At 54.9% G+C, this 22,996-nt stretch overlaps 1 protein-coding gene across 1 annotated transcript; it reads left to right on the top strand.

The window, feature by feature from the left end:
- Nucleotides 1-11,140: 11,140 nt before the first annotated feature.
- Nucleotides 11,141-18,527, top strand: LOC142089986 (protein DGCR6). Its single transcript, XM_075167147.1, has 5 exons — nt 11,141-11,308; nt 11,381-11,541; nt 12,190-12,290; nt 15,547-15,687; nt 17,575-18,527. The coding sequence occupies exons 1-5, from the start codon at nt 11,181-11,183 to the stop codon at nt 17,656-17,658; spliced, it is 615 nt and encodes a 204-aa protein (XP_075023248.1). The 5' UTR covers nt 11,141-11,180; the 3' UTR covers nt 17,659-18,527.
- Nucleotides 18,528-22,996: the final 4,469 nt, after the last annotated feature.

The following is a 22,996-nucleotide window of genomic DNA, read 5'->3' as shown; positions in this document are numbered from 1 at the left end:
ATCCAGGACTGCAGCCAGCCCAGCATGGCACTCGGGAGGGGACGGGGCTCAGGCACGCTCCCTGGCATTGCTCAGCATCACAGAGCTGGACACAGCTAAGTATCGGTGACACTGGCTGGAGAAGCATCATCTCATAGCAAAAAGCTGAAGAATAAAGGGATGGGACATCACACAACTTGTCGATGTTGCTTAGAAGACTCCTGGCCACCTTTCAGAGTTCCTTCACTCTCCCTCCTCTTTCCTTCAGGTTTTACTTGGGAAGGTAAAAGATGACAGCTGAAACTTCTCCTGGGACATCACACAGAGGTGATGAATCAGCTCAATATCACCAAAATCAAAACAGACAAAATCAATAGAAAAATGGGCGCACTGAGCCTATGAGACCTGGGATGGCATTGAAGTCCCTCTCCCTCTGCCACAGAGGTCACTGGAGAAACAGAAGAGGCTTCCAGGAGGCTCAGAAAGGTCTGGGAGAAGGAAAGGAGTCGAATCCAGACAACAAAAGTGCAAAAATAAATACTATTAAAGAGAAAAGAGGTTGTCACAGACATCATGTGGCCCTGTACAAACCTCTTCACGTCAGCACTAAAGAGCATCTTGGGGGAACCAGCCATGATGCTCATGATGGTGACCCAGCAAGGTGAATTTGGGAATAGCCCCAGCCTCCTCTCGGGGCACTTTCTCACTTGTGCAGGCAGCAAAGCTGGGGCTGGTGCCCCAGGAAGGTAAGCTCGCTCCGGTCCCCAGGCTATCCTGGGACAGCAGAGTTTCACCCAGGTATGAGCCCATCCACAGGCTCCAACCACAGCCACAGCAAACCAGAGGAGAGCCTGCGAGTGAGCAGCCTACAGGTAAATGCAAAAATCCCATGTCACAGATGCTGACATGCATCCTCGCAGGTCACTGGAGGCTCCAGCCCAACCAGGCAGTAATGCACCACGGCAGGGCAGCTGTGTCATTGTCTAGCTGAGTCTTGGGAACCTCCAAGGATGGAGATCCCCCAGCTCCTGGTGACTGTCCCAGGGCTGCGCCGCTCTCATGGGGAAGAATTTTCTTCTGGGGTCCAACCTGAACCTCCCAAGCTGCAGTTGGTGGCTGTTGTCCCCCATCGTATCATGTGGCACCACCAAAAAGGATTTGACTCCTTCATCTTAGTTGTTGGCTGCTCTCAGACCCCCTTCACCTCCTCGTGGCCTGGCTAACCCAGCCCAGCCCCCTGCACCTCTCCTGGTGCAATGTGTGCCAGCTCCATGACCATGTTGATAGCTCACCTCTGGGCCTCTCCAGATTCTTCACATCCTTCTTGAACTGGGAGGCCTGTATCCGGACCCTACTGGGTGGAGAGGCCGCAGCTTCTTTCAGGTGGCTGCCCATGCCCTTCCCAATGTCCCCCACTACGGCTTTGCCTTGCTCTGGAGAAGAGCAACGACAAGCTGAGGTCCATGGTAGCCTCCAGGTTCTTTTCAGCAGGGTCCTTCCAACTCAGATGGGTCAGATGCTTCTCCTAGAAATGTCCTGTGATGCCACAGGCCATAGAGGACATCACCATCACAATGGATGAGGCATTGCCACACCTCAGCATCATGAACGGCTGATTTCTTCACATAATGTGACCACGAATCTCTTTTCCAAGCATCCTACAAGGGTCTGGAGGCTTTCCTCCCTCTGCCGCACTTCAGTTATCTCTGACTGACAGCACCCTGCGATAGACACCGGTGCGGGGACTTTGTTAAGGGTTCCACAAATCAGAGGCTGAAAACCATAAAACAATTTCCCCTGCAGCTGTAATACCCACCAGAAAGATCATATGTAGCATAAATACACTTGCTTTTCTTAGCCGCTCTCCGCCGCTCTCTGGGACATGCAGAAACCATTGACCTCAAGGAAAAACCAGCTGACCCCAATCACAGGAGGAAGTCGTAATGTGGAACAAAACCAGGTCTTCTGCTCACCCAAGATGGAGCAGACACCACTTTCTCCTGAAGCCACCTTCAGGAGCCACCTTCCCTGAAGCCACCTTCCTTGACAGACAGGTCAGAGGTTTTTGGTGACAACGTGATGGCTTGACTCCCATGGGCTTGACTCCCATGGTGACTTGCATGGCCTCCCATGGCCGAGGAGAAGCAGTGGATGAGGCTGGCAGGAGATGCTGTGATGGAGCAGGACCTGCCCAGCGGCCACCAGCCCTCCTCTCCACCAGAACCTCAGCCAGGGGAACCAGAGAAGCGCGGTGGCACTTGTGGCCCGTCCTGTCCTCCATCAACACTATAACACTGGTCGTCTTCACATTTCGTCCCAATTTCCCAAACCAAAGAAGGAGCTGTTGGGTTGGACAACAGTGCATTTTTTTCGGCTTGGCCGGCAAGCAGTGATAAAAGCGAGCCTGTCGCCAACGATTCATTTCCTATTTCAGGTCCTACCAAAAACAAACTTGGAAGAGAAACTCCAATGAAAACAAAACACGTATGAGACAACAGGGTCCTGAAATTATATAGGAAATTTCTCTCTCAACTCTCGCTGGGAGGGGGGGCGGCGGTGCCAGGGATATTTCATGCTGGAGGGGGGATTGTGAGGGGCTTGGGGAGCTCCATCAGCTCCACCACAGCACAAGCCAGGGTAAACTGATAGGAGTATAACTATATATCCAGCTTACACTGCATGTAGTGGCTTCGCATGGGTGCATGCTACACATGGGGAAATTCCTCCTGTACCCCCAAAAGTGGATGTAATAATCCCTGGTTGCCTTCCCTGGGACACTCGGCTCCAGGGATGGCCAGGCTGGGGGCACTGGAATGTCCCCCGGCCACACTGGTGACATCCTCACACAGCCAGCATCCAGCTGGCACAGGGCTCTGCACAGACTGGGACCCCAAAGAGGAGCAGCCACCGCAACGCCACCAAAATCATTTCACATTCCTCGCCACAGCCATCGGCAATCTCATCAAGGTCCCCAGAGGACTCCAGTGGCATTTGCGTTGCAATACATAGAAGCCTTTTTGCAGGCATTGTCTCCTGCTTGCATGTCCACCCTCTGCCCTCCGGCTCTGCTCCCGCAGCAGCGCTCAGCTGCTGCCAGCCCCAGGCACAAAGGAGCCCGCAGTGCCACGAGCACGGGTGCTGCAGTCCCATGGGATGCCCAGCTCTGGCATCAGCCCCCAGTGGGAAAGAGAAAGCTGTGCCCAGTGCTCTGAGGTCCAGGGGTCCCCTCAGCGTGGGCTGTGGATCCAGGACCCGGTGCAACCAGCCCTGGAGCAGCATAAACGCCTTGAACCTGCAGCTTTCCCTTGGGATGGCAGAGCCTTTTGGTGGTTGTTTGCAGCTTTTTCCCCCATGGAGGGGTGCCAAGGGGTGGTTTGTCACTGCAGCCTTTCCCTGTGCCTGAGATGCCACAAGACACAGGACATCGATATAAATACATACTCCAGGAGTATATATTTTTTAAAATATATACATATATATATATGCACACAAAAAAATACATATATATATATTTTATCTCTCTCTCTCTCTCCACTCCTATACACTCCAGGATTAAATTTTTTTAATATGTATATATATACTTATTTTCATATATATACACACACACTCTCTCTCTCCGATATACTCCTGGAGTATATAATATATATACTTATATAAGTATAGATTTATACACTTATATATTTTTTATATATATGCACTTGTATATTTTTATGTATTTCTATTTATTTTTATATACATATATGCATATATATATGTGTACATATATACACACTTATATACTTATATATTTATATAAGCTCCCAGAGCTAAAGGTGAGCATGGCCAGGCCGGGCTGGGACTGCCCCCAGCCCCCAGCATCCAGGTGCCAGCCCTGCCACAGCCGGCCACGTGGCAGTGCCACCCAGGCACCTCCCAACACCACGTCCACAGACCCAGTCTTTGTGACGTTGAATCCAACAAGCCCCGCGCTGGGCATCTCCCTGAGGACCTGGGGCACAGGGTCCCCCAGCACAGACCCGTTGGGGGAGCAGCAGGGTGTCTGGCGGGGACTTTACCTCCCTGCAGCATCCTGAGCCCAGCAGCACCATCCTGAGCCCAGCAGCTCTCTGCGAGCAGGACCTGGCATCTCCCTAAAGCCATTTTGTCCCCACTAACGGACACCCAGGGCTGTGCAAAAAGGCCACGGTCACGCTCCTCTGCCCCATCCTCTGCTGCAGCACATTGCGTGGGCCAAGCTGAAAGGTGGGCTTCGAACCGGAGACGTGCCCTTGGCTGGTTGGGGTCTCAGGGGGATGCTCTGCAGCCCCCCGACCCTCCAGCCCAAAGGATGGGGTGCACATGAATGTGCTGGTTTGGGGGTCAGTGCTGTGCCCTGAGCAGCCCGGGGCAGCTCGGGGGGGCTGCAGCTGGAGCCCCCTGCTCAGCAGGCATCGGGTGGGCATGCAATACCTCCCCGAGCAGCCCGCCGAGCAAACACTCTTTGGCTCCATTTTGCCTCTCCCTCACCCAATGGAGTAGGGGAAGCGTTTGCATGTGATCCAGAGCACCAATTAATCCTGGCCGTAATGAACTGTACAGAGCAAAGGGACGAAGCTCAGCAGCTGCAGCACTTTGGGCTGCAAACACATTTCTAGCACACGGAGCCATCTCTGAGCAGATCCAAGAGCCTGAGCCTTTATTCCAGCCTCTGGAAGCTCTGTCCCGCATCATTTTGGAAAAATCCCTATTTTTCCATTACAGAAAGCATGAGCGCGCTTGAATCCAAGCGCTTCGAGCAGGAGAGGAAGAATAATTAGGTAGAAGAAAGGCAGAGGCATCCGCACCGTTGCTACCTGATTTATCCCTGCGCCTGTGCTGGCCCGGCCGCACGCCGTAACGCACCCGGCCTTGTTTAGTCTGTATGGGAGCACAAATCACAGCGCAATGTCATCGCTCTGCCAGGGTCTGGATTTCATTAGGAGCCACATGATCGGCCTCGGCTGCTGCTGGGGGCTGGCCGTGCTCCCCCCGCAGAGCTGCACAGGATGCAGGGGCGACGGGTCGGGGCGCAGGGCTGAATAGGCGCCTTGTCTGCAGGTGAGGAGCAGCAGCCGCCGCGGTGGGGTGGGGGTTTGGTCCCCCTGGGATGTTTGAAGACCCTGAAAATATCCTTAGGGGAAGGGAGTGTGGCCTGAAGCTGTCCCCTGCTAGTGTGGGGACTGTTGGGGCACAGCAAGATGGACTCCCTGGAGCACCCTCAGCGCAGAAGACAGGCCCCACAAGTTTGGGTCACTGCCCCAAATCAGGCTGCTGATATAGAGGGGCACAGCTGGCAAACGGGCAGCCCCAGGCCAAGGGATGGAAGGGGCTGGCTGCAGATTCTGCCGCATCCCTTGCAGCCTGCTGCACCCTTTGCACCCCTTGCAGCCTACTGCAACCCTTGCATCCCTTGCAGTCTTTGCAGTCCGCTGCACCCCTTGCATCCTTTGCATCCTGCTGTACCCTTGCATCCTTTGCATCCTTTGCACCCTGCTGTACCCTTGCATCCTTTGCATCCTTTGCATCCTGCTGTACCCTTGCATCCTTTGCATCCCTTGCAGCCTACTGCAACCCTTGCATCCGTTGCAGCCTGCTGTATCACTTGCATCCCTTGCATCCTTTGCACCCTTTCACCCCTTGCAGCCCATGGCCCCTGCGTATAACCCCAGGCAAGCCCACACACGTTCCTCTCTCACCCCATCTCCCTCCCAGGTATGAGGCCTTGTGCAGCGACCCAAGAGCACCCGCGCCAGCCAGCTGGGAGCCCCTCCAGCAGTGTGCTGGGGAAGCAACTCCTGTCCTTTGCCCAAAGTGAGCCCAGGCTCGCCAGGCAGGGCCACGCAGGCAGGACCGTGTGGTCCACGGGGGTGGTATAGACCTGTCACCCCAAGTCAAACAGACCTTCTGACAATCCCTCTGCTCTGCAGGGAGTGGAGACATGAGGAACTCCTGGGCTGCTGAGCCACAACATGAAATCTCCCTGGCTGAGCATCCGCGTCTCCTCTCAGTAAAGGATGTGCAGTCAGGACGCACGCGTGCAGCGCCTCCTCCGAGTCCCCATGGATGCTCAGCCCAGACAACCAAAGCCTGGCCATGTTTTCCAGCATGTTTCCAACCATGCAGGCTCCTCCCAGCAGGTCAAACCCAGCTTTTCCAGCTCAATAGCCCTTGCTCCACTGGCTATGTCGGCAGCTGGTTGGGAAGGGAGCACAGAGGTTTCACCCGGCACCACCAAGAGCCAGCGACCACCTCAATCCAGATCTTATTTTAGCTGCAGCTCAGGGGTGAAATTCCCATTCAGATATTCAGCTCCAGAGGCCAGAGTGGGGGAAACACATTTACTCCACCGTGTTTAAATTGGAATAAATCTGGTGAGCCCGAGGCCATGAGGGTCTGGCAGTCCCAGCCACGAGCTCCCCTCGCCCAGGGGACGAGCGTGCACGAGGCTGAGGACAGTCACAAGGTTAAAGTGGCCCAAAAAAGGAGGGGAGGAGGCTGGGAATGGGCAGCAAAGCCACTGTGGTGGGTGACCATGCACCCAGCGCAGTATGGGGATGGGGGGAGCTAGTGCTGCAGCCCCTTCCCCAGGGGTGCAGGGGGCTGGTGCAGCTCTTGGAGGGTCCAAGGAGGAGCTGGAGGAGACTCGGGGAAACCATCCAAACCAAGCTGGGTGAGGAGGGCAGGATCTGGCCCAGAGGAGAGAAGCCACCCTGAGACCTGGCCCTGCGGGGTGTTTGCTGCTCCGGGAGCGCCCTGGCTCCATCCCCGGCTCGGGTACCAGCCGGGGACTAACCGAGCACACCATGGCTCGGACAGAGCTGCTGTTGAATGACTGGCTTTGGCATGGCCATAGCCGTGCCGCAGAGAGTGGAGCCACTGGTGGGATCCTCACCAGCTCCTGGCCCGAGCCCCAGATGATGCTGCCTTGTCCCCTGCCCCACAGTAAAAGCAGTAAAGCCACATGCAGTGCCAAAGCCGCGGTGCATCGGTCTCTTTCGGTGACGGCTGGCTGCCCAGTGAAACCACGCTCGTCGACGGCTGAGCAGCCACGGGGGGAGCTCCCAGCTCCGGAGTGGTGACTCAGAGCCATGGTGACGTGGCGGCTCTCCTGCGGGGACACCGGGCTCGGGCAGCTGTCTCCTGCGGACGGGTTTGCACTCAGGTTTCTCTGGAGGATTATTCCTAATTGCAATGTGCTCCAGTTGCAAAAATGAGCCATCCTGCTCCATGCACATGAGCGCCCCACTCCCGCTGCCACCTCTGCTCGATTTGGGGTCCAGCAAGGCCATAAAAATGCTGTTTTCCAGCATTTCTGAGCATGCAAATGTGCCCTTTGGGGGAAGGTAACATCCAGGCATCCCTTCCCTAAACAGGCAGCCCATACCTTTGGAAATCTCTCCATCCTGGGAGATGATTTTCCTGTGGGTGAGTGCAAGAAGCCTGAAACCCATGGGGGACTCTTTACTTGGGGGAGAGGTGAACGGCTCCGGTGGGAAACAGAGTCCCTTTGGCTCTCTGGATGTCCCTGCACGTCCCATGCTGGGGCATGGGCTCCATCCCACGACGTGTGCTTGTCACCCTGCTTCTCACCACCCACCTCTTCACCAGCAGTGTGAGGAAAGCCCCACGGTTGGTTTGGGGGCTCGAGAAGAAGCAGCAGGCCAGGATCAGCCCCTAGCTCCCTCTGTGCCGAGGCAAGGAGCATCCTGCTCTCCCAGTGCAGAGCCCCATGGCCGTGAGCACCCACATGTGGCCTCATCCTGCTTGGCCGGGCGCATCGCTCCATGCACATGAGCCAGCAGCAGCCGGAGCAGGATGGTGTGGTGGGACAACCTTCAGGTCCCATTGGGCTCTTCCCCAGCCCCTCTTGCCCGGGCGAGCTCTATGGTGGGGTGGCAGGGTGGGGAAGGACAGCAGGAGCTTTCTTGCTCCTTTTGTCCCTCCGTAGTTCAATCCAGGCCAGGTTAAGGCTCTTCCTGGACATCACAAGCCAAATGCAGGGCTGTTTCTGCTCTCAAGCCCCTGGGTCCAGCAACTGTGATCCCCTCCTGGGTGCTAGCAGGTCCTGGGAAGCGTGGGAAGGGCCCGTGCTTTCTCCTCCCATGCTGTGCCACCTGAGCTGCTTGTGGTACCGCTGATGACACCGTCACCTGGTTGGGGACTCCCCCACCCCAACTTGAGCCCACACACCGAGAAGCCTCATGCACATCCTGACATATCATGATGTGCTCCCTGCCTGGATCTGCCTGGGGCATACGGAGCATGGGACACCTCCGGGTCACCCATGCTCTCCAGCCCCCGTCCCCATGCATGCCACCCACCTGACTCTCCCACGCTCCCAGACCCAGCCTGGGGCTGCAGATTGTCTCCAATGGGAGACCCAGCTGCAGTTCAGCACACTGAGCTTCTTCCCTCGACTCAAAGCACCGGCGTGCCCCTTGTCCCTCTGTCCCCATGGCACTCGTGCAGGTCCCAGCGGACAGCCCTGTCCCCCAGCTCCAGCTCCATCCACCATGGCACGCTCGCCCTGAATCGCCGCCAGCATCCCACCGCATCCTGGCCCAGAATGAAGGCAGCACGAGCCCTACCGGGGCCAGCTACCTCGTGGCATTCACACCGGCTCAGATATCTGCACCAGGTCCCCCAAAAGCCCAGCCTTTGCAGGCCCCAGCCTGCCAGCCTGCAGAAGGCAGCGCCCGGAGCCTGCCGGGCTAATGAGAAGCGCATGGGACCCACATCTGGTAGCGATTGAGCAGAGAGCAGCGCTGGGAAGGGAGGAAGCGCAGATTTCCTGCAGCACAAAGGAAGGGAGAGGAATGTCCGTGGCAGAGCAGAGGCCCCGGGGTCCCCCCTCCCTCCGCCAGCTCAGCCGCGACGCCTTCTCTAGGGGTGCAAAGGCACCGAATCGCGCCTTGCTCCTTTGCCAGCACTGCCGCTGCTTGTTCCTGGGAACATGCTCCCCCCTTCCCCAGGCTGAGCCTCCTCTCTCCCCCGCTGCCCCCCTTTCTGCTCGCAGGGGTGCACAGGCTCCCCGCGGCTGCTATGCACGGCTCTCACGGCCATGCCAGCCCTCCGAGCCTCACGCATGGTCTCTCCCCTCCAGTCCGGTGCTGCTCAGGGTCAAGGTCAAGACCCTGCTGCTCAGAATCTGGGGTCAAGACAACCCTCCCCACGCCCAGACATTACCAGGCTTCAACTCCCCCTTGAAATGGCCTTGGGAAGAGAGCAGAAGCCACAGCAAGGCAGTGAAGGTGGCAAAATCAAGGCAGGATCTGCTCCGTGCCGTGACGATGGGGATGTGATGCTTGGACGGGGACAAGGCAGGCTGCATTTAGGTTCTCACCAATGCAGGCAGCCGTGTCGGGGACAGACAGCTTGCCTGGTCCTGTGCTGGTACCAGGTGAAGTCTTGGCCCCGCCATCCCTGAGCATCCATGGCTGCCAAAGGGATTTCGGGCTGTATTGCTGGGGGAACACCCTGGGACAGCAAAACCCTGCGACAGCAAAACCCTGGGTTCAGGTGACACCAGGGAAGGACATGTAGTAAAAGCTGCCATCAAATCTTTGGGGCAGAGGATGGCAAAGTGTCAGGGATGCTTTTATCCTGGTCTTTCATATCACCCCAGCCGGAGCTGAGCAGCACAGCTAATAGCTTTTAATTAAAAGACCCTGTTTTCCCTTCCCCAGCAGCTCAGCAGGCTGCAGCTACCCAGGCTCTGTGCCATGGCTCTGCCTCTGGTAGTTCCAGCATAGCAAAAACCTCTTGGCGGTTCCCAAGGATGGAATTGGGGTGATTTGCCTGTTCAAAATATGGGGCAGCCATTTCGCGGGGACATTGCTGCCAAGCTGGGGGAAGAGCAGGCAAGGGATGGGCAGGACAGACAGACACGGCAGGGTTAACTGTACAAGGCAGTGGTTTCAACAGCCCAGAGGCAGAGGGATCTGCAATCAGCACACCCAAAGCCTCTCCACGACTTGGGGATTTGGGGATGGAAATCAGAGGCAACCAACTAGGGGAAAAAAAAGGAGCAATTTATATTCAGAGAGATTTTAAGGATGCCCCATTTTCCTGGGGATGCTCCGTGTTCTTCTCTAACATGGACGTTTCTACTCCCCTTGAGCAGGCAGTACAGCTTTTATAAGCTTTGAAGTCATGTTAAAACTGATATTTTTTAGGCATTTTTAATACATTTCAGTGGATCTTTCATTTTGCTAATTCAAGCCAGCACCCTTTTAATGCGTGCCACTGAAATGAATTTGCAACTCAGCCTGCGCTAAACGTTGATCTCATTACCTGCACCCAAACGCTCACGAAAATAAACCATTGCCATCCCAGTGGTGTGTTTGAAGTCAAAACGCACTTAATAAACTCCGTGTGTTTTAAGGGATTAGAAAGGACCCTTGCGGCCTAGTGGTCTTGCCCTTCCCAGGGCTCTCCAGTGAACCCCACTCTGGCGCAGTGTCCGTAGGGAACGGTCCCAAGCTCACGGGCTGAAATAAAACCATGAAGCCAAGTACCCAGAGAGTATTCCTCCGACACTGGTGATGCCAGTGGTCACCCCATTTTCGGCCGCAGCAAAGTCACCCTGTATGGTAACTCAAAAGATGCCAAACTCCATCTGAAACGCTTTTGATAAAGTCATTTAAAACATTTTTAACTGCTTTCAAGTCTGAGCAGCGGGACACCCTGCAGATGCTCTCCCTATGCATCCCATGGGATAGGTTGGAGAGAAACCTCCAGGAAAACTCTACCGCCGGCGCCGCGTGTGCACAGCGGTGCCTCAATGGCTCGGAGAGCACCTCGAGCCATGGAGGCACCGCTGCGCACACGCACACGGAGCCGAGGGGAACGCAGGAGTGCCGGTTGCTGCTGCTGCCCCGCTGCCGCCCCTCCGTGAGCGGCTCCTACGGAGGACGCTCGGGCCGCGCACCGAGCGGCAGCGCCGGGCTGGAGCGGGGCGGGGGCGGGAAGGGGCGGGGCGGGGGGAGGTTCGGCGGGGCGGGGGAGGGGCGGGGCGATGGAGCTGCTCGGCGGGGCGGGGCGACAGAGCGGGCGGGGGCGCGCATGCGCACAGCGCGGCAGGGTGTGGCGGGGCGCGCACGGCGGCGCACGGCGACGGAGCGGGGTGGGGGCGCGCATGCGCACAGCGCGGCGGGGTGTGGCGGGGCGCGCACGGCGGGGCGATGGAGCGGTTCGGCGGCGGCGGGGCGGGGGGGTACGAGGCGGCGGCGGAGCAGCAGCTGTCCCGGCAGCAGGAGCGGCACTACCGGCTGCTGTCGGAGCTGCAGGCGCTGGTGAAGGCGCTGCCCAGGTGAGCGGAGGGCGGGGGGGCGGCGCGGCGGCGGCAGCGGGGCCGGCGCTGGCGCTGACGCGGTCCCTGCAGCCCCTGCCAGCAGCGCCTCTCCTACACGACGCTGAGCGACCTGGCGCTGGCGCTGCTGGACGGGACCGTCTTCGAGATCGTGCAGGGCCTGCTGGAGATCCAGCACCTCACCGAGAAGAACCTCTACAGCCAGCGCCTGCAGCTGCACAGCGAGCACCGCGGTCCGCGAGCGGGCACCGGGCGCGGGGGGAGGCCCGGGGGGGAGGCCCTGGGAGGGGCCAGGCCCGAGGCACCGGGGGGAGGCGGGAACACGGGGATGCAGGCGGTGAGGACACCGCGGGGAGGCGGGGGAGCACCGGGTGAGGGCAGGCCCGGGGCTTGCGGGGGGGCCACGAGGGGAGGTAGGCCTGGGGCACTGGGGGGAGGTGGGGGGGCACTGGGGGCAATCCCGGGGCACTGAGGGACACAGACCAGGAGCACTGAGGGGAGGCCTGGGGCATTGGGGGAAGGCGGTGGGGACACTGGGGGGGTGGGCATGGGGCACCGAGAGGGAGCAGGTGGGGGGGCACTGGGCGGGCAGTTCAGGAGCAAGGCGGGGGTGCAGGCAGTGGGGACACTGCAGGGAGGTGATGGGGATACTGTGGAGGGGAGGCAGGCCCGGGGCATCTGGGGGGGGGGGGGTGTGATGGTGGGGGGGACAACTTGTGGCGGTTCTGGGGAGAGGCTGGGGGGTGCAGGCAGTGGGTGCACTGGGAGGGAGGCCCCGGGCACTGGCAGGAGGTGGGGGGGACACTGGGGGGATACACATAGCAGGGAGGGAGAGGACGTGGCAGCAGTGTGTCCTGACCCACAGCCTGTCCCTGTCCCAGGGCTGAAGCAGGAGCTCTTCCACCGGCACAAGGAGGCCCAGCAGTGCTGCAGGCCCCACAACCTGCCGCTTCTCCGTGCCGCCCAGCAGCGGGAGATGGAGGTACGGGGGGGGCCGGGCCGGGCACAGCCCTCCCCTGGTGCAGAGGTTGTGTCCCTTCCCTGGGGGGCTCACAGCCCTTTGCTGCAGGACCCCTCCTGCATCGCAGGAGCATGTCCAGAGGGTTTAACTAGTCACGTGTCACCCCCCACAGTCTTGGGACCCACCAGCCATCCTGTCTGGTCTTACTAGCCACCCCGACTTGGGAGTCCCCTCCTCTTGCTCTGCCCTTTGTGCCCCCAAAAGTGGGGGACCCAGGCTCTTGCCATCTAGGATAGCTGCGGACCAGGCGTGATCTGGGAATCGTGGAAGTTCAGGAGCGCACTCCAAAAGAGCGATGCTCTCCACAATGCTTTAATGAGCCTTCATTATAAGATGGGCTGAAACCTGTATACGGATAGAGAGCAAGTCGATAGAAAACAGAGAGAAGGTATGTGAAATCTGCCATTATGTTGTAGCAAGTAGAAAGCAGAGTATACTCAAAAAATCACATTTTAGTAGCACTGATAAGGAGGAACTGCCTTGAGATACATAAGCATAGAAGTAGTTTCTTCGAGCATCCCAAGGCATTTGGAGAAAGGCACTTCAGCACAAGCAGCCCGTTCAGTCCCAAAGGACTTATCTGTATATTAGTGATAAGATAGAGGCAGTTTTATAAGGTAAAGGAAATTGCAACTAGCTAGTTATCTTAATCGATGGAGTTTAAATGTAGAGGGGAAGTTACTTTACTTCATGTAAGGCAAACAGATAACTGTTTAAATACAGGCTCTTTCCTGACCTTTGCCCATGACAAGCACCACATCGGCGCTCACTGTTGGATCTTTTGTTTTTGTGTTTCCACATCCCTCATTTCCTACTGAGGTGACTAAAGCCAGGCTGGACCTCTATTAGCTGTCCCTGTTACTTCTGTTTCCAAGTAACTTATACTTGCAGCAAGTAATAAGCTATACTGCCTGTTTTAAAGCATTTCCAATGTTGTCTTCACTCATTAAGTAGACCATATATGTGTCATTTCTCCTTGTCTTACATGATGTGCAACTTCTTCCTACTTCCTTCCACCTTCCCCCGCCTTTCTCTTCTGTTTTCCTCTGCCAGGTGTTGCTAGAGTTGCTTCTTCCCTTTTTTAAGCTCTGATATTTCTGCTGTAGAGCATTTTGGGAATAGATCGATCATCACAGTAGCAATTGGTACATGTCTAATCGGAGCTGCCCTCTGTGGCTAAAGGTTTCAAAGACCAGTTCCCATGAGATAGCTTGGGATTGGACTCCTAGGAGGGGTAGTACAAGATGTAGTTTTTAGATGTCTGGCTTCCTAGTGGAACCCATAGCATTTAAAGCTTTGCCCATCATACAGGGTCGCCAGCCACCAGAGCTGAAGCAAAAGTTTGGGTTTAGTCCTTATTTTCCTCCAAGATTTTGGCACTTTTCTGTAGTCTGGAATCAGGTGCCAACCCTAAACAGTATGTAGGCACTTAAATGTGTTTTTTTCAAACCCAAGGAAAGTCATTCCTCCAGCACAGTAAGTGGAGGAGACAATGGTGTGGTGCCCCCTCTTTCCCCTGAAGTGGCTGGGAGAAAGGAAAGTCTTTGGGGAACGAGGGATTTGAATCCTTCATATCTTGCACAAAGAGTATGAACCTCTAGACTGAAGAATGCGTAAGGAGAGAGTTTCTTAGGTTCATTAGCATCCCATAGTGAAGGAGGCAATTAGCCCCTCTACCTTGCCTTTTATTGAGGCTTAAGTTGTCTTGAATTTCTTCACATTTATTCTAATAAGATTCTGCCCCACGTGTTTTCTGTGGAACAGTTGAAGTATGGTAATCTTTTGGTGGATCATAGTCCTGCATCCTCCTTAATAGCTTCTGCGAAGCTTTCCCAAACCTATGGACATAATTAAAAATGTAAGATGCTAATTGTCTGCCATACATCCAAGAAAGGTTACATGATGTAGCTCCTGCTCCATGTAAGTGATAATTGTTCTTCGTTTAGGTCAGGCCTTTTGCAGACAGCCACTGATAACGTCCATGCTGTAGACAAACCTCGGCTCTTTTCCAGACTGCTCAGGACTGAGACCTCTGTCATTCAAATTCTGGGTTTTCCCCAGGACTTGTAGCAGTGCGCAGGCTTTTGGCTCCCCTCTCGGATGGATCTGCCCAGGTCTCTTAAACCACCAGCCACTGGTGTAGGAAATCCCAGACTTTGTGACTTCTCCCTTCCTGTGCAGTGAGGATAACTTACCCCCGTGAATATTTCCAGCTAAACACCTGTCTCTGTTTACTGTGTTACAAAGGGGCAGCATTGCACAAGTAAAATGTTGAAACTTGTGCCATTTATTTCTTGCAAGAGAAGGAGCCTTCCTTTGTATTTAGATGGGATTTGATGCTTCCTGACTTTCCCTGTGGCTTGCGAAAGAAGTCTGTTGCTCAGTGCAGCCCGGTAAGGTTGTATTGCCTCGCCTCTGCACACATGTGGCTTTTCATTTGAGCTGGGCTCTCCTCATCCCCTGCAATCCTACTTTCTTCTCCCCTCTCTGGTAGAGTTTCTGGTAGGTTGAGGTTTCCTCCGGAACTGACTTGTAGTCTGCCAAAAATAGAGCCCCAGCACACTGTAGTCCAAAGCGAGATTTCTTCAGCTTGCTGTTGTCAATACAAAATAAACTGGCTTTCTAGTTGCAAAGTTAGATTTTTGAGGAGTTCAGCTCCTTCAGTGAATAAATGGGGTCTGGGTGTGATTTATAGCTCCAGCTCTGTGTGTTAGTGTCCAGGGAACATGGAGGCTCAGGGAGGTATCCAAGCTGGCACGGATGTTGAGCTTCGGTGGCCTATGTTACTCCTCCAAGTCTTTCTTCAGCCTCACCAGTCCTGTGAGGGGTATGCAATTCTTGGACTTCTTTTGAGCCTGTGCTGCCGGAGTGCTCACCCACAGCCTGCTGCTCAGACGTTGGCTCATCAGGAAAAGTCATTCAGATACCGATCTGTTGCTCGTGGTCTTTCCTGGCCTCCAAACACGTGGAAAGCAGGCTGGTCCCAGTGACTTCCCTGCATTTTCTTGAGTGGTAACTTTGCTATAAGACATGGCAAGTGGAGGAGGTAAGTTCTGAGACTGTGCTTGCTGCCCTCTGCTGTCCTTGGGACTCATCTGAACAGGAGTGCTTCAGGATCCAGTCACTCTTCGGTTTCAGTAAAAGACTTAGAGATGAGAAAAAGATAGGACGAAGGCAGATATTCCACTTTTTTTCTATCAACTGTTATCTTTTTCAGGCTGTGGAGCAACGAATTCGAGAGGAACAGCGAATGATGGATGAGAAGATAGTCTTGGAACTGGACCAAAAAGTGATAGACCAACAGAGCACTCTGGAAAAGGCTGGGGTGTCTGGCTTCTACATCACCACCAACCCACAGGTTGGTGTTCAGGCAGGGAGTGTAAGATCTGACAGTACTCTTGTGTTAATATTTTTATTTTTTAAAAAATCTTGCTCTTAATGAATTCTGAATCGCAGGGTCAGCAAGAGTGATCCGTCCTTTGCCTCATCAGCTGATAGGCAATGTGGCCTGGGCGGACCTCGTACCAGGTTCATAACAAAGGAGCAGAAACCCATTAGACAGGGCAACAGCCCCAGCTTTCTGCAATATTTTTCCCAGCGTGGAGGGAAGAAACACTGTGCCGACGGCCTGCAGTCCTGTGACTCTTGAATGAGTCTGAATAATACTAAAATAAGTGACTGCATAGGTTTATCACTTTTGTACTTAGCTTAGCTGTACAGATTGCCTTCAAGAAGTCTTTTTAAAAGGCATCTTGTTAATTCTTGCTGTGACTTGCTGGAAATTATGATCTCGGACTGTGATTAGAAAATTGTTTTCAGTTTCCCCAGTGCATCTGCTCTTAAAACTTGTGAGCAATCGCCTGGGTTTTTCTCTGTTGTTTTAATGCCACTGCAGGAATGAAAAAATAAGACTTCCAAAGTCTCATTGTAATGCCACAGAAGTTTGCAGGGAATGCAGAAACAGGCTGTTCTTAACTCTGTTGTTTTTTCAGCTGATTAAATTTCACTTTGATAAAGACCTACGAGTGAGAAAAGACAGCTTAAACTAATTTAGTTAAACAGGCATTTTCTAAAACCCACACGATTCCTGGTTGTAGAGCCTTGAACAAGCCTCTTATTTTTCCTGCTGCTATTCCTCATCTGTATAATGAAAGCAGCTCTTTCTCTCCCCTCCTGCCCCTGCCTTTTATGTTATTTTTGTAAGTAATAACTCTTAACAGGGTTCCTATTTGCTGGGTTTTGTTTATGTTTGCCTTTACGATAGCTGGCAAACCAGACCCGGACCTTGACTTGTACCTGTGAATGCCACCATCGTATAAGAAATCACTGCTGGAATCTGTTCTCCATGCGTTTCCCATCAGCTGATGTGTTTCCTCCCAGTCTGTTGTATAAATGCCTGCTTAGGCAGTTGATATATTTTTACAAAAATAGATTTTTATTTCCATAATGTAATGTCTGCAAGCCTGAGTCACAGAACAGGTTTCACTGAATTAGCTACTCCACCGTGTAGTCTCTGTGGTAAATGGCTTGTGAGCTAAATGTAAGTAAAGAACAAGCAGATGGTAAGGAAGCCATAAGCTGATGTTGGTGACTACAGGAGACGGTGGTCTCCACTTGATTACAGTCACGGAAAAGGGAGTTTTTGAAGAGGAATGAAATACCTAGAGGGAATTCAATGCACAAGCACGGCAGTGTGTTGCCCGTGGCTGAGACTCCGCTTAGAGAGTACCCAAAGTGATCCCTCCTGCTTCCTGCCCTTCTGTGCTGGAAAAGGATCAGGGCGTTGAAGATGCTGCTGAAGGAGGAGGGGAGGGAGCTGTGCCGACCTGGAGGACTTCCTCTGGGGTGTGTGGCTGTGTGTGTGCAAGAGGACGCTGCTGCCCCGCTCCTGGAGGCTGCTCCAGAAGGGGAAACCTGCAGAACTGGCTGGCCCCTGGCCCTCACTGCATTTATCACTAAATCACAGTCAAGAAGAAAGAACCTTTCTGAATCGTTAATGAATCATAAAGACCTGGGATTCCTAAGACAGCTGCAGTTTGCAGCAGATCTCTTAAGATATTACTGCCCTGTATTTTATAGAAATGCTTAAATAAGATGAAGACTTCAGTTTTTATTTGCATGTTTTTTTCTTTTGTTCCCTGAAGATTAGTAGCTCTTGGGTGGGTGGTACAAACCAGCCCTTTCTGCTTCCTGCAGCAGGGGATGGCATCATCTTATTCTTGCAAAAATGTCTCTTCCTTTGCAGGAGCTGACTTTACAGATGAATTTGCTGGAGCTGATTCGGAAGTTACAACAGAAGGAATCCGAGTCTGAGAAGACTTTTTCCTGAACAAGCAAATCTGCTGTTTACTTTCCAGACTTTTCTTCTGACTTCCCTGTAAAGAATAGAGTGTTAATGAATTTGCTTTATATTGTGTCAGGGAGAGGCTACTGGCTGTGGAAGAAATAACTGAGGCCCTCAGATAACCTTAGACCTGGGGCAAGCAGACCCCCAGAGCAGGGGGGTGGTTGGGGAGCATCAGACTGCCTCTCTGGTCCTCAGAGCAAGGTGTGTGCTGCACTTCTTGCTAAGACGAGAGACAACGGAGAGCGTTAATCTGCCACGTACAGCCTGCAGTGTCGGTGAGGCCATTTACTAAGCCAAGGGAGACTGGGCCAGGCACCAAGGCAGCAAACCCAGCCCAGCCGTATATGGGTGACCCCTGTGTTTAGGTGAATCAAGCTGAATGGGTGAGCAATGTGATCTCCAAATTGCAATCTCCTCTTCCAATTCAAGGAGGAGGAGCAAGTGTCTCTAGTAGGGAATAGGAGAGGTGAGTAGCTGCCATATCGGACAGGGAAGCAAAGTGGACTCGCCATCCGGTGCCGCCTCACCATGGCAGATGGTTGGCAGCTGGGGAAAAGAAGTCCACGGTTTCCCTACAAGAAGATGCTTCTTTGTGTGTTGAGGCCGAAACAGCCTCTTAAAGAGGCAGACCCTTCCCAGAGAGACCTCTAGGCAGATATCGGCATCAGCTTTATTGAAGGAGGATTTCAGGCTTCTGCTCGGCGTTACTGGACTGTGGCGTTCGCAGAGTTCCCACCCAACTCAGATAGCAGAGAAGAATTGAGAGCTTTTGCTTTGCTACTTTAAACCAGTTTCCATATGTAGAGAAATAAAATATTGTGTCCTGCCTTCCAGGGCTGCAGCTTTCTAAATGTCAGTGATTGCAATTACGTTTGTCCCATCCCTGCTTGATGAGTGTGGGGTTTGGGGTGTGCTAGATTAAAGCTGGGGCGGGAACCTCAAGTGTTTCTGAGACCTTTCAGGGCTGAACTGATGACCCTGAGAGCCTGAGCCGCATTCCCAGAACTCTCTGCCCAGAAGGAGTTGGGGCACTTGCTGAAAACTTGGTAAAAGATCGCTTTGAGTGTGTAAGAAATGTGTTGGTGCCAGGCAGTGTGCAATGTTGGCTGCCGGTCGGAAACAGGATGGTGCAAGGGAGAGTCTGTAAGCAGCTCTGTTCTTAACGGAGGAAGTTCCAGTCAGAGAAACTGTTGGGGGTGGCTCAAAGACGGGCCATCGTGTCACTGGGTCACTGTTTTAAGGGCTGGGTCACTGTTTAAGGGTTTTCTGGCATTCCCAGAGCAAGGCTTGTATTTGGGAGACAGCTCCTTCACGTTACTGTTTGCTCTTGCCTGCATCCTCTGCTATTACTGCAGCAATCTCTTTTCATAGAAGGTGGCAGTGTGAGAAGATTTACTATGCTGTTAATTACTGAGGCTGGGAAATGGGTCAGTACCCCTTGCCCAAGGTACTTTGAGCCCTTGTGTTCACATGAAAGCGGATCACTGAAACTACAGCAAGCCAGCTGTGGAGTTGGAGAACCAGCTAAAGTAAGGAAACCTGCAAAGTGTTAGAAGGGCTTGTGGGTGGCCTTTTGGTAGGGAGACGTGATGGTGGAGGAGTTGCCCATTACTGTAGACAAACACACTGAAGATTAACAGCAGACACAAGGACCAACAAGGCTTTTGCAAATTCGGGGCTGAGACCCCCTCCTGTTTCCATGACGGGTGGGTGTTTCCTCCCCACGGGAATGTGCTCCTGTGGTTCAGCAGCTGGAGACAAGAGGTACTGCTCTTGTGCAGCGTCCACCTCCTGGACAAAAATCCCCAGCTGGAAAGTGGGCTGATGTGGGACCTGCACCATGGCAGGATCCCCACGAACCACCTTGAACTGTGTTGCTGCTTGACCCTCAGCTGGGAGCCCTGCAGTTGACTGCTAAAATGGTGAGGAGCAGACTGGGCAACATTCCCCTCTGGAGACACCTTCATCCTGCCTGTGAGGACACATACAGACACAGTAGTCTCTGATGCTGACCGAGTGAAGAAGGCATCCTGTTCCTCTGTGTGTAGCCAGAGCTATTAGCCAGGAAATTGCTTCCCGAGGCGAGGATGAGGAAGGCAGGGATGAATGATGTGTCCTATTGCAGGAAAGGAGACTGCCTGGATGCTGGGGGGTAGCACTGCCTCCCAGAAGGAACCCCCATTCTTTGACACAAGCACACTTGCATTGCTGGAGCAGCAACAGAGCCGACGGTGTGGCTGGAGAAGCTCGGGGGCAGCTAACACAGCAAGTCGGGATTCCTGCTGGTGGGTTCAGCCCTGCTTTGCTGCCCTGCTCCACGAAGAGTGGAGCCCACCTCTGTTCAGAGCTCCCCACAAGCCGGGAGAGCTGGTCGCTGCCATCTCCACTGCCGTCTCTCCCAGGGGCAGCTGGTGCCCGTGATCACGGCAGGCTGCTCCAGCACTGCCATGACAACGGCAGCTCTCGGCTTCCTGCTCCCACCATCTGGTTGCGGACGGCTCTGCCAGGCAGCCGATCCAAGCTGAAATTTTCCATGCCTGCAGTCAGGTTGTGTTTCAGAAAGGCTTTCCACACGAGGTGGAGAGTGGCAGGGTGGTCAGATGATGTTAATTGGTGGAAAAGGTTATCTTAAGGGAATAAAGCGCCTGGGATAGCTTGTGATCAGGGGGTATTCAGTCAGCACAATTTCGGCAGAGGAAAACTTGCTCAGGCCCCCCAGGAAGCATTGCTGGGCATTGCAATGCTAAGAATACACAGGTATTTTGCCAAGCAAGTGCCTTTGTGTCACTAGAGGGTGACGCCTTCCTACAGCACTGGCTGTGCCATGCTACTGCAGTTGTGTTATTGCTGGTGACGGCTGGGCTGGGGTTGGACCTGGTGAGAATGACCCAAAGGAGCTGGAAGTGCTGCGAAGGATTATTGGATTTCGGCTGTCTCAGCTGCTTGGTTCAATCACCTGTGCAGCCCCTGAGCTCTTGACCAGTGCCCCAGGAACACGTGGTTGGGGACCCCTTTGTTGGCAGCTCAGATGGCTTCAGTCACCCACGGAGCTGGACCTTAAGTTCCTGCCCAAGTCTCCTGGTGTGCCAGAAGCAACGTGGAGAAGGGGATGCACGAGATGATCGAGTTCCCCGTTCTGGTGCGAGGTGACCGATGGCAGAGCTACGACTCTGTGCCAGCCCCATGTTCACCCATGAACTGGAAGAAAGCGAATAATGGGTGGTAGAAAGGGACAAGTCCTGTTTCCTGCTTCTTTTTTCTACATTTTGGGCTGATGAGGAGGATAGCGAGATCCCCTCCACATAAGGAGGTCAATTCAGCATGGATAAGGGTGAACTTATGCAGGTAGGAGCCCTTAGTGATGCACAGTGGGCTCTGAGTTGACCACTCAGAAGTGACATTTGGGGTGATGACTGATAGGTCCATGGAAACATCAGCTTTAGTGCTCAGTAGCCATCAGAAAATCGAAAGAGACGATTGAAGGAAGGGAGTAGAGAAGAAAATGAAAAATGTTTTGCTGCTGTGAAGTTGCTAGTGCACCAGCATCCAAACACAGGTCCCTTCATCCTGAGAAGGGTGCAGTAGAGCTGGAACAGGCTCTGCAAAGGTCCTGGGGACACCAGAGGTCTGGACCACCTTCCAGCCAAGCTGGACTCCTCTATGAAAACAAGATAGGTAGAGATAAAACTACAGGTGGCATGGAGAGGGACTTCGCTCTCTTCAAATACAAGAGCTGGGGTGTTACATGAAGCCTGTAAAAGGCAGGTTTAGGTGAAACAGGTGACTGCTTGGGAAACTCCTTGCCATGGGGGGCTGGAGAAGCAGAAGGTTTATGTTGGTTCAAGAGAGATGAGGCACTTCTGGAAAAGAAATGCCTTTCGACTTAAAGATAGAGAGGGGTGATTCCCCTTCACCAAGCTGCAGATACTTGGAGCCAGGTGGAAGGACTACACGCTTTTGCTCAGGTTTTGTGCTCTTGCCCAGGCATCGGCATTCTTCACTCCTGGGCGGTAGGACTGTGAGCTGGATGGCCCTGTTCAAGCGCTTGCCTTCCACTGCTGCCCCTCCAGCCGCTTTCCCCTACACCTCTGCTTTTTCATGACAAACGCCTGAGCACGGAGGAGGTCCCTGTCCTCTAGGCAGCAACTCCAGAGTATAGGCAGATTCCTCCTTGGAATCGCCAAGGAGGAGAGGAGCAGGGTCTCAGCCCTTCACTCCATCCAGAACTCCGTCCAGCAGCCGAGATTTGGGATAACTACTCCATCCTCTGCTGTTCCTTTATGTGTAGCTCAGGCTGCAGCGCTCAAGCCCAGCACATACACCCCATGGGGCTGGTGTCCAGCCTGCAGCGATGAGGCCGTGGGGATCCACCACGACGCTCTCAGTGCATTGCCAAAAATTGTCAGCCTCTCCGTGGAGCTCGGGGTGCTCCCCCGTTACCCCAACCTCTGCTCCCAGCGCCGGTGGAGACACTCCTGGGGCTGGGGCCGGGGCTGGTGCCGCCCGCGCTGCCCTTGCAGCTTCCCCGCCCCGGGTCTCGGAGCAGCGCGGCTCCGGAGGCTCCGGCCCCGGCTGCTGCTCCCCCCACCGGGGATCCCCCCACCCCGCCGCGCTCCCGGGCGGCCCCCGAGGGGCTCCTCGCAGCCGCCGAGCCGGGCCCCCGCCCTTCCGCCGGGCCGGGGAGGCGGAGCCGGGGCGGGAGGCGGCGGCGGCGGCGCGGAGCAGGTGGGGGCCGGGGCTGCTGGCGGAGCCGCGCGGTGCCCCCGGCCGCGCCCGCGCAGGTGAGCGGGACCCTCCTGGGCGCCGGGGCCGGGGCCGGGGCCGGGCCGGGGCGGGGCGGGGCGGTGCATGGGGTGCGCCCCGCGGGCGCTGCGGCTCGGGGGAGCGGGGCCGGGGCAGGGGCTCGGCGCCGCCCGAGGACCGGCATCGCGGTGGGGCTGAGCAGGAGCGAAACTTTCCCCTCTCCCCGCCCGGGGATGAATCCAGAGGCTGAACCCCCCACCCTCACCTCTCCCTGGCCCAGGGGTCCCCGCCCGCGACGGTCCCCCCAGCCTGGGAGGGATGCTCGCTTGCCCAGCGGGTGTCGAGCTCCACATCCTGCCCGGCTGCGGCTGTTGGGTGTGATGGGCTTGGGCACCCCAATACTGCCAGCCCCTCCGTTCGTGGGGACTCAGATGCAGGCAGCGAGCAGGGCTGGGGGGGTCTCAGCCAGCACGGTTGGTGTCAACAGGCCTGTTGTCCCCCGCACGGGCCAGCATCATGCCGTCAGCTTGCAGTGGCATTTCCAGGACCTTTTGGCCTCCAAGACAGATGGAACCAG

The sequence above is a fragment of the Calonectris borealis genome, chromosome 18 (genome assembly GCF_964195595.1).
Source record: "Calonectris borealis chromosome 18, bCalBor7.hap1.2, whole genome shotgun sequence".
NCBI lineage: Eukaryota > Metazoa > Chordata > Aves > Procellariiformes > Procellariidae > Calonectris > Calonectris borealis.
This window is presented reverse-complemented; position numbering and strand designations above follow the sequence as displayed.

Coding starts and splice junctions, on each gene's coding strand:
- LOC142089986 (XM_075167147.1), top strand. CDS start 11,181: ATGGAGCGGTTCGGCGGCGGCGGGGCGGGGGGGTACGAGGCGGCGGCG. Junction 11,542..12,189: donor GCTGCACAGCGAGCACCGCG/GTCCGCGAGCGG, acceptor TCCCTGTCCCAG/GGCTGAAGCAGGAGCTCTTC. Junction 12,291..15,546: donor CCCAGCAGCGGGAGATGGAG/GTACGGGGGGGG, acceptor TATCTTTTTCAG/GCTGTGGAGCAACGAATTCG.